The 15,486-nt window shown below is 38.4% G+C and overlaps 1 protein-coding gene across 10 annotated transcripts in view; it reads right to left on the bottom strand.

Annotated features, from left to right (window-relative positions):
- The window catches only part of CMC1 (C-X9-C motif containing 1), a 76,831-nt gene that overhangs the window by 42,989 nt on the left and 18,356 nt on the right, over positions 1 to 15,486 (bottom strand). For 5 of the 10 annotated variants that reach the window (XM_086365619.1, XM_086365621.1, XM_086365622.1 and 2 more), the window contains exon 2: positions 10,795 to 10,884. In XM_086365619.1, coding sequence (XP_086221745.1) covers positions 10,795 to 10,837 — 43 coding nt within the window. In that variant the 5' untranslated portion in view covers positions 10,838 to 10,884. Of the gene's footprint in view, positions 1 to 643; positions 787 to 6,409; positions 6,539 to 10,794; positions 10,885 to 15,486 lie in introns of those variants that run through there. The other 5 variants (XM_086365624.1, XM_086365616.1, XM_086365623.1 and 2 more) reach the window with 3 other exon arrangements.

Here is a 15,486-nt window from a genome sequence, read left to right as displayed (position 1 = left end):
ATGTACACAATTTTACATCATGTTTTTTTAAAGTTAGCATGATAAAAAAACATGTTCAGATTTGCTAGCAATCCTTCCTAAAATCAACCATTAATTAGCACATAATATTTTGAGTGTATTTTTCATAAGATTACTAGGGTAATGAAAATCAAGAAGACTTTCAATTTTAGTAAAAACTAAACATCAAAAAAGTAGAAACTATTATAGTAGTAGAAACTATTAAACTATAATAGTAGAAACTATTAAATTATAAAACTAAAACATTTAAGTTCAACACATAATCCAAATTAGCACACCATGTGAGTATGACCGCATTTTTAATGAGTAAATAAATGGTCTACAGTTTACATACATAGGGCTACACCCCCCAGAAAGAGTGCTACAGAAAACAGCATTGGAAGTGCACAAAGTGAAGTGAATAATAACAATTACTTACGCTATTGGAAGAAAATGACTTTTCAATCTAGGTGAAGTCTGAGATAAATAGTTTACAGCAAAGCAAACACGATCCAGAACTAAAAAGCAGTAACCACAGATAAACTCAGCACACAGGCTGAAAGGACAAGTACTAGACAAAGTGCATCAACGCCTAAAAAACCCACCACGCCCGGCAGCCACAGCACCACCATGCCGGCACACTTACAAACCATCAGAGTCAGCACCGAGGAGCCATAACCGCTACCCTTGGCAACCTGTCATGTGACACCAATGGCCAATTCAGCTTCTTCAGTGCAGTGAGTCCAGGTCCCCAGCCAGCAGTACTACAGACAGTGTGCTGAATAAACACATCATGTAGTCACGATTTACTCTGGAAGGAAAGTGGTCCAGGTGGCATCTTAAAACCAAGGAATAAAAGTGTCAGTTTTTATCACTAAGTCAACACCATGTGTCAAACATATACTAAAAGAACTTACACAAAAACATTAGAAACATACCAGACCCACCACAACTGGGTAAATATTCATTTCCCTTGAAAAGAGTGATGAATTTTTACCACTGTCCAATATAGTGGCTTCAAACTGAGATGTCTACCAGACACCTCAGAGTTCACGTGTCCAAACTCCCAGTCTATCAATTGCCAGAAGCTAAAATAAAATCATAAAATTTCTAGACATGCAGGTTTCCCATCTCTGTTAACCACAGGTCTCTCTCAACCCTGTCTGCAAAGACACTCCAGGTCTGCTCCCTGGCACCACCCGCTGCTCCTCCACCTCGTCAGCTGGACCATCACACGCACATCCTTCACCTGGCCCCCACTTAGCCCTCACCCTGACCCATCTACTCCGAATACAGCAGGGAGTGGTGCGGCGCTTCGTGCATCAGACCCACCTCCCTCCACTGCTCTAAGCCATCACGTCCTTTCATTTGGCTCCTCGGTGCTCTCAAGACCCTGATCCTGCACTCATCACCCTCTGAACTCTCACTTCCCACCCTAACCACAAGGACCTTTCTAGCGCCCCTCCAACATGCCAGCCACGCCCACTGCGTCTGCCTCTTCCCAAGTGCTACTCCTCTGTTCACACCGCTCCTCCCAGAGATGTCTGTATGTCTCACCTTTTCACCTCCTACAAGAATTCTGTCCAAATGTCACCTCCTTGGTACCTACACTGACCACCTACTAAAAACTGCAGCCTCGTCTAACACCAGCATCCTCACTGCTCTGACCCAACTTCATTACTCTCTACATCACTTATATTTTCTTACAATAACTTAAGGTATTCACCACCTTCCTTCACTGAAATCTAAGAATTATAAGGGCAAATATTTTTGTCTGTTTTACTGACTGTTCATATAATGGTGAGGAGCACATTGGAAATACTCAGTAAATACTTTTGAATGACTATGTTCCATATAACCCTAAGGGCCCATTCAAGTGCTTAAGGGCATCTGAAAATTCTGTTTTGCTTTGTCAAAATATATCTTAGTCAGGTAAAAGCTGACAAACACTAAAATATATGCAAATAGTATATAACACTTTGGAGACAACCAATATATTAAAATATGATGCCAGATAAACTTGTTTCTGAGCCTCAGAACAAAACTTCTATTATATCTACTTAATTGAACAATTCTTTGAGTAAATTATAAGAAATCATTTCTATTTAGAACAACTTCTTTATGTGATTTAGGATTTACTCTACATTTGCATCCCCCAAAAGAGTAAACCACAAAAATGAACTGGGAAATACCCACTAGGCTACAACTGTATTCCATAACATCTGAGTTCAGATTTGCTTCATGGAAATACAACATTGTTTTCACGTACTGACTCCTTAAATGTAATGAAATTAATAACTTGTAATAAAACCAAAAAGTACTGTGTTTATCTGTTTTATATATTATTAGTTCAGTTCAGTTCAGTCCAGTCACTTAGTCATGTCCAACTCTTTGCAACCCCATGGACTGCAGCACGCTAGGCTTCCCTGTCCATCACCAACTCCCAGAGCTTACTCAAACTCATGTCCTTCTAGTCAGTGATGCCATCCAACCATCTCATCCTGTGTCGTCCCCTTCTCCTCTGCCTTCAATCTTTCCCAGCATCAGTGTCTTTTCAAATGAGCCAGTTCTTTGCATCAGGTGGCCAAAGGACTGGAATTTCAGCTTCAGCATCAGTCCTTCCAATGAATATTCAGGACTGATTTCCTTTAGGATGGGCTGCAAATTCTAGACCATCCCCCCCCAAAACTGGTTATATCTTAAATAGTTCTACATCTATCAATTTAACATATTCCAGAGTTTTGTACAAGCCAAAAATTTTTCCACGGACATATAAGATTCTAATGAGAATGTATCTAGCCAAAATATAACTGGCTGTGAGTATCAGTCCCTGATTATCTGGAAAGAATCGCAATCACAACTCAAAATCATCAGGTAGCTTTAATGAAGTGTGATCTCATATTCAGATTTTATAAACAAGGCATGGAACTGTTTAAAGACTACAGTTAAGTCTGGATTAACTGCACATAAGATGACAAGATTTAAGTCTATTATGGCAAAATATTTGAAAGTTGAACAGCTAAGAAATCTAGGAAAATAACACAAACTTGTTAATGAAGTACTGATAGAAGCAGCTATAACTCATACTTTATATTAATAATATTTACTCATTTTAACAACATTTCTAAGTTCCAAGCAATGTAATTTTTTGGCTTTGTGTTCAAAACATAGACTTTTCACTCTTAAACCTTCGGAGATGAGTTGCATAAATCAGTTTTTAAAATACTAAATTCAGCACTTCCCTGGCGATCCAGTGGTTAAGAATCTTCCCTTCCACTGAGGAGTGCAGGTTTGATACCTGGTAGGGAAACTAATATCCTACATGTTGCAGGGTGCAGCCAAAGAAAAAGAAAAAAATACTAAATTTATATGCCCTAACAATATTCCCTGCTAATTGAGTCATTTAAAGATTTAGCTGAACTCCTAAAACAAATACACTGCATCTTTCTTTGTGAAATAAGAACTGGCCATATTAGTCAAGAGTACTGATGTCCAAGTATACATAATTTTATTATAAAATTGCCACTATTCAGAAACCATTATAAGTCAAGACAATCATGAGTCCTACAGCAGAAGTGTGAATTAATGAGTGTGACCAAGAATTACACAGTCAATGAGTCATGACCATCAAACACTGTGCTCAGTTGTTTTAAAAATCATTCAGCTGGATTTGTGACTGACAGAGGTCTACTACCCATGATTCCACTGACATGACATCAGGCCCAATAGGCATACATAATAACTTTAATTAAACATAATTATTTAACTATTAGAAAGTTACTAAATACAGGGACTTCTCTGGTGGCCCAGTGGTTAAGACTCTGCACTTCCACAGCAGGGGGTGTGGTTTCCATCCATGGTTGGGAAACTAAAGATCCTGCATGCCACAGGGTATGACCAAAAAAATAATAATAATACAGTTATTAAACATAATAACTTTTACTGTGTCTGTGTGCAAGAAAGAGTTACCATGACAGGCCTGACACTGCACTCCTTAGAAAGAAGTGCTTCCGAGGCTGACCCTTAGCTGTGTCAGAACCTGGATTTGGGGAGCACTCTCACTATTCCCTAATTGGTAAGAGCCGCTCCCTGTGCTTCGACCAGCTGGGTAAAGCATGTGGTTTGTGCTCCACATGGGCTTTCCTTCTGGGAGTCTGAAATGTTGGTACATGCTATGCAGAAACTGCCACATCACCAACTCCCTGAGCCTCTACTGAGTCTCCCCAGAGACAGCACTTCACATGTCCCCACAATTTGACCACAGAAGAGTTATGCTCAAGTTGACTGACTTTACTGAGTAAGAACTCAAGGAAGCTCGCGCCTGGTCTCCTCTAACCTTCACCTTTTCCCTTGCCTGGTTTTGCTGTAATAAACCTTAGCTGTGAGCATGATTGTGCACTGAGGACAATAAGCCTTTGTAGGAAAGTACTAAGCCCAGGGAACCTGACACATCCAGGGAAGGTCCAAAAGAGAGGACTTGTGCCTTAAATCCCTTTATGCTCCTTAGACTACATAACATACTCTTACACATAACAGACATTCATCATATTTGATGATTTTATATCTCGTCCTCCTAATTGATCCAAACCTGCCTAAAGATGTGCTGCATCTCCATTTCAGTGTGAGTCAACATTGGTGAACTAGTTATACGGCAAATACTTATGTGATGATACAGGTACAATTCAAACAACCAGTAGGAAATGTGGGGCAGGTTCAAGTAACAGAGTTGGAAAGACTGATTACTTTGACCATTCATAGTCTGTAGGCCTCAGATCAGTTTTAATGATGCCTTGGTAGTTCTCTGCCAGGATATCCTAAGCATTCTTAATTTGAAGTTCCTCTTTTGTTAATTCATCTACCTTTGGAATTTAGTAAAACGCAACATATTTCAGTTGTTCAGTTCAGTTCAGTCGCTCAGTCGTGTCTGACTCTTTGCAACCCCATGAATCGCAGCACGCCAGGCCTCCCTGTCCATCACAAACTCCCGGAGTTCACTCAGACTCACGTCCATCGAGTCAATGATGCCATCCACCCATCTCATCCGCTGTCGTCCCCTTCTCCTCCTGCCCCCAATCCCTCCTGCATCACAGTCTTTTCCAATGAGTCAACTCTTCGCATGAGGTGGCCAAAGTACTGGAGTTTCAGCTTTAGCATCATTCCTTCCAAAGAAATCCCAGGGCTGATCTCCTTCAGAATGGACTGGCTGGATCTCCTTGCAGTCCAAGGGACTCTCAAGAGTCTTCTCCAACACCACAGTTCAAAAGCATCAATTCTTCAGTGCTCAGCCTTCTTCACAGTCCAACTCTCACATCCACACATGACCACAGGAAAAACCATAGCCTTGACTAGACGGACCTTTGTTGACAAAGTAATGTCTCTGCTTTTCAATATGCTATTTAGGTTGGTCATAACTTCCTTCCAAGGAGTAAGCGTCTCTTAATTTCATGGCTGCAGTCACCATCTGCAGTGATTTTGGAGCCCCAAAAAATAAAGTCTGACACTGTTTGCACTGTTTCCCCATCCATTTCCCATGAAGTGATGGGACCGGATGCCATGATCTTCGTTTCCTGAATGTTGAGCTTGAGGCCAACTTTTCACTCTCCTCTTTCACTTTCATCAAGAGGCTCTTTAGTTCTTCTTCACTTTCTGCCATAAGGGTGGTGTCATCCGCGTATCTGAAGTTATTGACATTTCTCCCAGCAATCTTGACTCCAGCTTGTGCTTCTTCCAGTCCAGCGTTTCTCATGATGTGACTGATAAAGAGGACAGGCATTTTTATCAAGGTTCTGTGTTATTTAACAACAGTTCTGTGATGTGTCAAATAAACAATCCACACCCTTAAACTTGTTACAATTCCTTTAGAACCAATGCTACCTATTGGCCAACAAATGAAAAAGTGAAAGTGAAGTCACTCAGTCGTGTCCGACTCTGTGCGACCCCATAGATGGCAGCCCACCAAGCTTCCCCGTCCCTGGGATTCTCCAGGCAAGAATACTGGAGTGGGTTGCCATTTCCTTCTCCAGTGCATGAAAGTGAAAAGTGAAAGTGAAGTCGCTCAATTGGGTTCAACTCTTAGCAACCCCATGGACTGCAGCCCACCAGGCTCCTCCATCCATGGGATTTTCCAGGCAAGAGTACTGGAGTGGTGTGCCATCGCCTTCTCCAAACAAATGAAAAAGACAGCCACAAAAAACACTGATTCAAAAGAAACACTGAAACACTGTAAAAGAAGGTGCAAGGGATGAAAGGAGTCAGAGAGGAGGAGAACATATCCAGTTTAAAGAAAGTTCCAGGCCACTGCTGATGTCAAAGTCCCTTACTGGCCTTGATCTGTCATACCAAAAACAGAAAAAGTTCTTGCTTCCCAGGTGGCACTAGTGGTAAAAAAAAAAAAAAAAAAAAAAAAACCCACCTGCCAATGCGGGAGACATAAGAGACACAGGTTTGACTCCTGGATCAGGAAGATCCTCTGGAGGAAGGCATGGCTACCCACTCCAGTATTCTTGCCTGGAGAATTCTATGGACAGAGGAGCCTGGCGGGCTGCAGTCCACAAAATCACAAAGAGTCAGACATGACTGAAGCAACTTAGTACACGCACGCACTATTTTTAAGGCAAACTTCCCTAGTCAACAGAGACATTATAAACTGCTAATTATGCATTTCAAAAAAGCAAAGAAATACAAAGAATTTTTACGAAACATAGCACTTCAGTTACTCTTCCTCTTATGAAGGCTTTATTCTAAAAAATATAACAATAGAATGCATACTTTACCAATACATATGATAAATAATATTCTTAAAAATATTACTAACATAGAAAATATAAATCATGAAATCAGTGAAGAGTCAAATGTGTGGAAAAAGGCACACAGTGAAAAGTAATCCCCAGAGGTCATCAAACCATCCTCCTGACGTCTGCTGGTATGTCGCAGATTCAAGAAAAAGCAGTGATTCCACCGCCACACTTGGTAGAAGGGGATTTCTGTTTTGGCCTTTGGGAGTTGGGGACACAGTGGGGAGAAAGGCAGAGCCTAGCCATCATTCAAGAGTTTTCCTCCTGTTCATCCCCAGTACACTCAGCCCTCATCGTTACTTTGTTCATTTATTTTAGTGGTTCTGTTCACTGCTACTCATGCTTTGCTATTGGCAAAAGAAGAACATTATAAAGCTGAGTTTTCTATTTAAATGAACTGTACAAATGCCTTTCTTTTGATGTATGCTCTACCAATAGAGTCTATCATCTTGTGAAATGATAAGAGTAGGACTGGGACTCTCAATTCTGTATTTAATCATCAAGTCAAGCCATCTTTATTCATCAAATCAAAACTAAGTTCTAAGGGAAAAAGTGATGTACATTCTTTTTCTCTTCAAAAAGAAACAACGAAGTATATCTATTTTACAAAGACAAAAGATTCTCAGGTTGACCCAAGTTTAATACAAACACTGCTTAATTGTTACCCTGAAGCTGAGATTTTCTTGTTTCAGGTTATAATTTTCATTACATGGCAATGGTGAAGTTACCATGACTTTATAAATAATGAACTATAGAATTAGAATCATGTAATTATAGGTAAAAGTCAAATTTTAGAAGCAATACGGGATGTAACCATGGAACATTCTAAACATTATCCACTACTTAAGACAAATTTTAATTGTGTTTAAACAGAAGGTGAAGTGTGCAACACAGACTGAACCCGTGTAGAGTAAAACCCAGTGGTTGCAGACATAGATAATGAAGGGATCGGGAAAGCGGGTTAAAACTTATAATGAAGACAGAACTAGTAAGAATATAGCAACCTGGCTGAAATTGATATTCATTAGGGTGCTCTTCACATCAATAGAAGCATTTGGACCCTGTGGTCTTTATCAGTGTCCCAGCTGGTAATGGTTGAAGGTTAATGCCTTACCCCATTCTGTTCAATTTTCTATCCTAATTAGCCCTGCAAATCTATAGCTGTGAGCACCAAGTGTCTGTGCTCAAAAGAAACTAATTAATGCTGGCAAATTAGATCAAGTCCAAAGATCCAACAGCCAAACTCTTAGTTAAATGCTCCTTGTTAATAGGAAGTGTAGCTGTCAATAACTGCTGTTGCTGACTATAATGAGGCATCTCTTTTTTTTCATTGAAAGTGATTTCATTTCTCTTTGTCACTGGAAAAGCTGTTCCATTCCCTTCACAAACCTAAGTTGCTGGCAGCCTGACCCAATTCTTATGATCAGCCGGGTTGAAATGACATAGGGGGAAAAAAAAAAAAATCAAACAGAAAAGCTTTCTGACATAATCTTGTTTCAGGCATTTAGCACAAAGTCAGATCATTTATTAGAATTCCTATATCTTTATCTGAGAACTATACAATTAGGATGCATAATGCTTTTATATAGAATCCTATGATTATGTAATAAAGCAAAGGCTATAAACAGTAAATAAATCACAATGGAAGTCTCCTGATTCTACATTATGCCTTTTTGTTCAGTTTAAATGGAGTTGTTCTACTCCTGTCTGAGCAATGCCAGTGTATGTGCTCTCCTAATTCACCTGGTTAAACAGCAAGATCATTCTTAATAAAATAATCAATTTTAGATTCTAAAATACCGTTTTGGACCATATGGCCTAAAAGGAAAAAAAAAATCAATATAGGATTATAAAAGTCCAAATACTCAAAGATCATTTGTTATAACATGTTCTATTAGGGATAAATGCATTTAAATAACTCAAATGAACCTCAAATTTCAAGGTGCTTTCAGTCTTCAAAGGATTTTAAAGAAAGAAAGAAAACCTTAACATTAACACTGTAAGCAACTTAAGTTTTGATAAAGAAGCAAAATTAAATATTTTTTCTGTACCATTACAAAGTAGTAGGTGTGTAACACAAATAAACCTTTTAGAGTTACACTCTAGTTCTTTCATTTCAAAGGCCAAAAACAAAGTTTCATTGTCCAAGAGCAAAGCAAAGGTAGTTCTGAACCCCACACTGGACCATTTTGCATTTTCATCTGAATCATGAGAGTAAACAGTCTGTAACTGAGTTGCCTAGCTTTCTTTCATTCTAAGTATCAGAATAACATGTTACAAAAGAGAATAAAGTGAAAGTCACTCAGTCCTGTCTGATTCTTTGCAACCCCATGAAGTGGGACCTGCCAGGCTCCTCTGTCCATGGGTGTTCTCCAGGCAAGAATATGGGAGTGGGTTGCCATGCCCTCTCCAGGGGATCTTCCTGACCCAGGGATCAAACTGGGGTCTCCTGCATTGCAGGCAAATTCTTCTCCAGCTGAAGACCAGGGCAAACTCACAAAACAGAATAAGTAATAACTAATGTTTATAATTTTGAACCAATACATCAGTAATACGTAAATAATTTTCTGGTAGTGAAAGTTAACACTATAATTTTATTATCCATTTTTAAGTTTTCTCCTCCATCACCAGAACCAGGATCTGTATTTTTTAAAGTTCTGTGAGGCGGATGGAAGATCTCTTCCTGAGGCCGTGAGCGTGACCACCCACCGCCAGGGATGTACTGAATCGCACTGCAGGTGCCAACGGAGCAACTTCTCCTGAATCTGGGCGTGGGGGGCAGGGAAGGGGCTCCAATCAGACAGCTAAGTCATAACGAAAGCAAGACCATCAAATGATACTGATAAATTCCTGATAATTTATAATAAACTTATTTACAGATGGATTTAATTCAAACCTAATTTATAGATGGATTTAAAATGGGAATAGCTCATAATAAGTCATTTAAGAAAAAGAAATGATCATCACACAGTGTTGATTCTGAGGAACTTCTCTTTTATTGTCTTTATCCATCAGTCCCAGAGGTTATTCTCTAAGGAGACAGCATCTAAGGGACAAGAATGTGCCTGATACCAACTGCTCCTGACATAGTCCCCAAACAATAGCTGATACAACCTGGCTTCCTGCTGACAAACGTGTGGGGAACTGCAGTCAGCCAGCCCCGCCTGGCGTAACTACGGTCCGTCAGCAAAGGCCACAGGCAGAGGGAAAACGGGAAGCTGGGGGAAAGTCCACGTCTGCAAGGCTTTGCCACTGCTTCTCTGACGTGGCCAGTCCAAGAGGTAGACTGTTAACACAAGACATTTCTACAGTAATACCGCCATCTGCTTTTCTAATTACCCATCATTTAAGGTCTCATTTTCACCTTCCATGCCTTTGTTTATATTTTTCACTGTAATATTACATATTAATCAACAATATATCCAGATTTATAGAATACAGGAATACTTCATGTTAAAAACTATTTTCCAAAGAACACAGACATATGTGGGTGCCTAGTACATGCATTTACATAAATACCTTCCACTTAAAATTGTAAAATATAGAAAAATTTTTAAAAAACAGACTCACTGTATTTACCACTGCGATTCCATTCATAATTCAATAATAGCAACATTGCCAAGGAAATCATCTTAGAATTTATTCCTCTATTAATATGTTGACAGAGGACACACAGGTATACATTACATTTGACGTTTCTTCTTTCCCTATCAAAATCACCAGATTAACTTGTTTCTCCAAAATACAAATGCAAGTTTTTTCTCTATAACTGTACATCTGGGGGAAAAAATGTTCTTTACTGGGAATTTGGGAGAATATTTTTAAATTGTAAATGAATGCTGCTTGTAAGTTCTGAAAGCTGAAATACTGGTATCTTAGTGAAAGGGTGAGAACCAATTCATACATATTAATTCAGTGACTACTTCATTCTGAGGCTAAGGATTAAATTCAGATCATATTATTAAAAACGTATTTGATTTTTATATGAATATTTGAATCTTACCTTGAACTTGTTCAGAACATCTCTCTCGGGCCTTTTCTCTCATTATTTTAGGGATCAAAACATCTTTTTCGACGTGTCTGAGATGCTGCTCTGAAAAAAAAAAAATCTTCATTTAATAAAGTCTCAAGTCTCAAGTAAACCACCTGTTTAGGTGAAAAATAAGCACTCTGGTTTACTTAAAATAAAAGCCTATGCAAATATACTAAAAAGTAACTCTTCTATAACCTCATGAAGCTGTAATTAAGTCACTGAAAATCATTAAACATTGTTTTAAATACAACAGAAAAAAACATGAGAGGTATAGGTAACATCTTCCTAAAACTTTCTGCAAACTACATTGTAACACTTTTATTTGGTGACATATTCCATGTAGTCTTGACAAAATTAAAGTCATAGACTAAAGCATTATCATTTTTTAATTCGTATAATCCATAAGAAGAGAATTTTTATCAACACCGAGACCCACGGATAGATGAAGAGATCCAAGATTAAGACACATATGTACGTAGTTTCTCCACCTGACAATGAGTAGCTTAAGAAAGAGCTGGCAGAAGAAGAAAAAGTGGAACTACCTTGGCAAAGAAAAACAAAGCACAGGAGGTTTCTGTGTGTCTCAAACACAACTAGCATAGTCAGACGAACACGGAGGCCTGGGCTCCTGCTCCAGACTACCCCCAGCATGCTCCTCAAATTCCCAGAGAGCCCTAAAACCCAAAGAGGTGAGTATTCTCCCAGAATCCAAATAATCAGAAATTCCAAAAAGCAAAAGGTGGATGGGATCAGATTAAAGCAGGCAATCTTATGATCCCAAAAGTGGGAAGCATGCCCCACACTCTGAAGCAACAGAAACAGAGAGGAGACTTCCCTGGAGGAAGCCAAAGCATCAGTGGTCAAAATAACCACAGCAGGAGTCAAAGTAGGTCACTCTTTTGCTGCCTTCAGACTGGGTAAAATAAGCAAATACAGGCACTTATCTCCAAAAGATGAGGAAGTTTCTCAGTATGTATCTAGTGACACTTAAGACCAGGAACTCCTGAACTTTTCCTGATCCCCAACATCCTCTGGATGTAGCTATGAAGTGATATAGCATTTGCAGTTAGGGTAAGGGGGCATCGTCTCAAAAAGCAAATAAAATCAGCAACAACCAAACAGCCAAGAATCACCTAAATTTGATAAGGACAACACAGTGAAAGGGAGAAGCCCACCACAATGAATCAAGAAGTAAACAACTCCTAAGACAGTTAAAGAGTACAGAAAATAAGACTTTCAAATAAATATAATCAATGTACTGAGGCAAATAAAAAGATATGAGCCCTCAGACAGAAACAAACCATAGATCACCTAACTGATGAAAGTCTGAAGCTCAAAAATCCTAAAAGCTTCAAAAGGGAAAAAAAATCACCCCACACACAGAGAAACAAGAACCAGATTTACATCATGTTTCACGGGCAAGATGTGGATGCAAGAAAATGATGGTGAAGTAACTTCAAGGCTCTGAGAAGGAATTACTTTATATCCAAGAATTCCAGAGCCAATCAAGAGTGAAATTAAAAATATTCTCAGTGACTTCCCTGGTGGTCCAGTGGTTAAGACTTTGCCTTCCAATGTGAAAGGTGAGAGTTCGATCCCTGGTTGGGGAGCTAAGATCCTACATGCTTTGTGACCAAAAAAGCAAAACATGAAACAGACGCAATGCTGTAACAAATTCAACGAAGACTTTAAAAATGGGAGGAAAATATGTATTTTCAGATATGTAGGAACTGAAAAGTTTATCTCTTTCAACCTTACTGAAAAAGAAATGATCTTTGTAACAGTGAGACACGCCAAGCTGCTAATCCAATGTGAATACAGAACAAACACCCTTCTGTGTGCACAGGGAGCCTACAGGAAGGCGTTCAGGTAGGTGGAGCAGGACTGATTCTTCTCTGCCTCTGTGTTTGGCGCTCACCTGGGAGACTCCAGCCACAGGCTCTGACTTCAAAACCCACAAAAGCTGGGCCTGGAGGGTTTACTCCAAGACTTCTTTCTTCACATATATATCTTGACACGAGGACTGGGAAGACTGACGGCAAGTTCAATGAGGAAGAGAAACCAAATCACCTCCACAGGGCACAGCAGGGAGGTAATGAGCAGAAGCAAGCAGCCCAATAAAACCAAGGGAAAGCAGAGCAGCCTTCTCTCTGCGCCTGTTGTGGGGGCCATCAGCCGCATTTCTGCTACCTTCTGTGGGTTTCAAGTCACTGGGCTCAGCTCAGCCTATACCCAGCGGAGAGAGGGCTACATCAAACAGATCTTGACAGATGGAAGATACTGGCGTAACCTTCTTTGTAAAACAAAATTTGCCCCAAGAAGTAACAGAGAACACACTTGGATCAAAAGAAACAAATCCGTTATGTACAAATGTGAAATATACAAACCATGTTAGAAAACACACATTTAAATATACATGTAAACCTGTAACATCAACAACTAACTTGACCCAAGTAACATTTATAGAGTATTCCACTCAAAGCAGCTGAATATTTAGCAAGATAAACTACAGAATGGGCTATGAAACAGATCTTAATAAGTAAGAGAATTCAAATCATACAAAGTATGTGTCCTGACACCAGTGTGATTAAAGTAGAAATCAGTAACAGAAAGATCTCTTGAAAATCTCCAAGCATCTGGAAAATAAACAACACACTTCTAAACAATCCATGGGTCTAAGCAGAAATGAAAAGGGAAATTAGAAAGTTTTTGTAAATGAAAGAAAATGTAACACATCAAAATTTGTGTAATGCAGCTAAAATAGTACTGATAGAGAAACTTGCAGCACTCAAAGTCTACACTGGAAAAAAGGATGGTCTTTAAGTCAATGACTTCAGCTCCTGCCTTGAGAAATCAGAAAAAGAGGAAAAGAAACACAAGAAAAGAAATAATAAAGATCAAAGCATAAATCAATGAAATGGAAAACAAAATGATCAAACAAGCAAAATGATGGAGAAAAGCAAAGAAACCACAACTGGTTCTTTGAAAAGATTTTCAAAACTGATAAACAACCTAGCCAGGAAAAGAGAGGTCATAAACATCAGAAATTATACACCTTTTATATAATAATAATGTACTTAATTTGTAAATGTAGGCCAATAAATTTGACAACAAAGATGAAGTAGACGAATTCCTTGAAAAACACAAATAACCAAACCTAACTCATAAGGACACATAATCAGTATAGCCCCATATCTATTAAAGAAATTGAATCTGTAATCAAAAGTTTTTTCACAAAAGAATTCCAGATCCAGAGAGCCCTTACTGGTGAATGTGATCAAACATTTAAGGAAGGAATAACATCAATTCCACATAAACTCCTTCAGAAAACTGCTCTGAAGCCAGCATTACCATGATACCAAAATCAGACAAAGATATTACAAGAAACTTACCGCCCAATATGCCATCATGAATACTCATGTAAAAATCTTAACAAAGATGAGCAAACTGAATCCAGCAATAAAAAAAAGGATAATACTTCATGACCAGGTGGGCTTTATCCCAGGATTGCAAGATTTATTTAATATTCAAAAAATGAAGACGTGTAATTCATCATATTAAAAAACATGGTTATCACAACAGATACAGAAAATATATTTGACAAAAATCCAATATCCATTCCTAATTTAAACCTCCATAAAGTAGGAACCAAAGGAAACTTTCTCAACATGATAAATGGCATTTATAGAAAAACCTACTGCTGACATCACATTTAATGCTGGAATGGTTCCCCCTAAAACAGAGTGTGCTAAAGAAGGCTGTTCTTACCACTTCTATTAAGCATTACACTGGGTGTTCTAGTCAGTGTAACAAGGCAAGAAAAATAAAAGGCTTCTAGACTGAAAAGAAAGAAAGAAAACCATAGTTAATTGAAGGTCATATGATCATCTATACAGAAAATCCAATGGAATCTATAAAAAGTTACTAGAACTAGTAAATGAGTTTAGCAAGGTTTCCAGACACAACATTAACATACAAAAATCTAATAGAAATGACATAAAAGTCAGAGAACCAGAAGATAATTCAATAATAATTTCCCAAGCTATAAAATAGAAAATGGCTTTTTAAAAAATGAACTGAAGCTCAGGAACCTGGAAGACCAAAAAAAAAAAAAAAATTAACATTGATTTTACCACAGTCTCAAAAAGAGGAAAGAAGAATCGCAAGGCTGAAAAAATATTTGAAGAAACAATGACTGAAAGTTTTCCAAATTAGTGAAAAGACAGAACCCTATCAATTCAATGAAACAGTTGAAAACCCAAAGAAATACACACCCAGACAAACCATACTAATACTTCTGAAAATGAGAAAGAAAAATCATCAAAGTATCAGAAATATAGGGGAAGAAAAATTCAAAAGACAAAGGATTTCTCATCAGAAACCACAGAAGCCAGAAGGAAGTGGCATAGTATTTTCAAGTATTAAAAGAAAAGCACTGTCGATCAAGAATTCTATAACCAGTGAAAATATTCTTCAGGAATTAAGATAAAGACAACTCACTTGAAGAGAAGCTAAGGTAATTTCCTGCCAGCAGACCTATTCTAAAAGAAGGGCTAGAGGAAGCTATTCATACAGGAAGGAAATACTAACAAAAGGAAACTCAGAACAACAGGAATGAAGAAAGGGCAACAAAAACGGTAAACTCAGTAAACTATTTTTTCT

Source organism: Bos grunniens, chromosome 22 (genome assembly GCF_055505025.1).
Source record: "Bos grunniens cultivar Pamir isolate PY7600 chromosome 22, Bosgru_T2T1.0, whole genome shotgun sequence".
Taxonomy (NCBI): Eukaryota; Metazoa; Chordata; class Mammalia; order Artiodactyla; family Bovidae; genus Bos; species Bos grunniens.
This window is presented reverse-complemented; position numbering and strand designations above follow the sequence as displayed.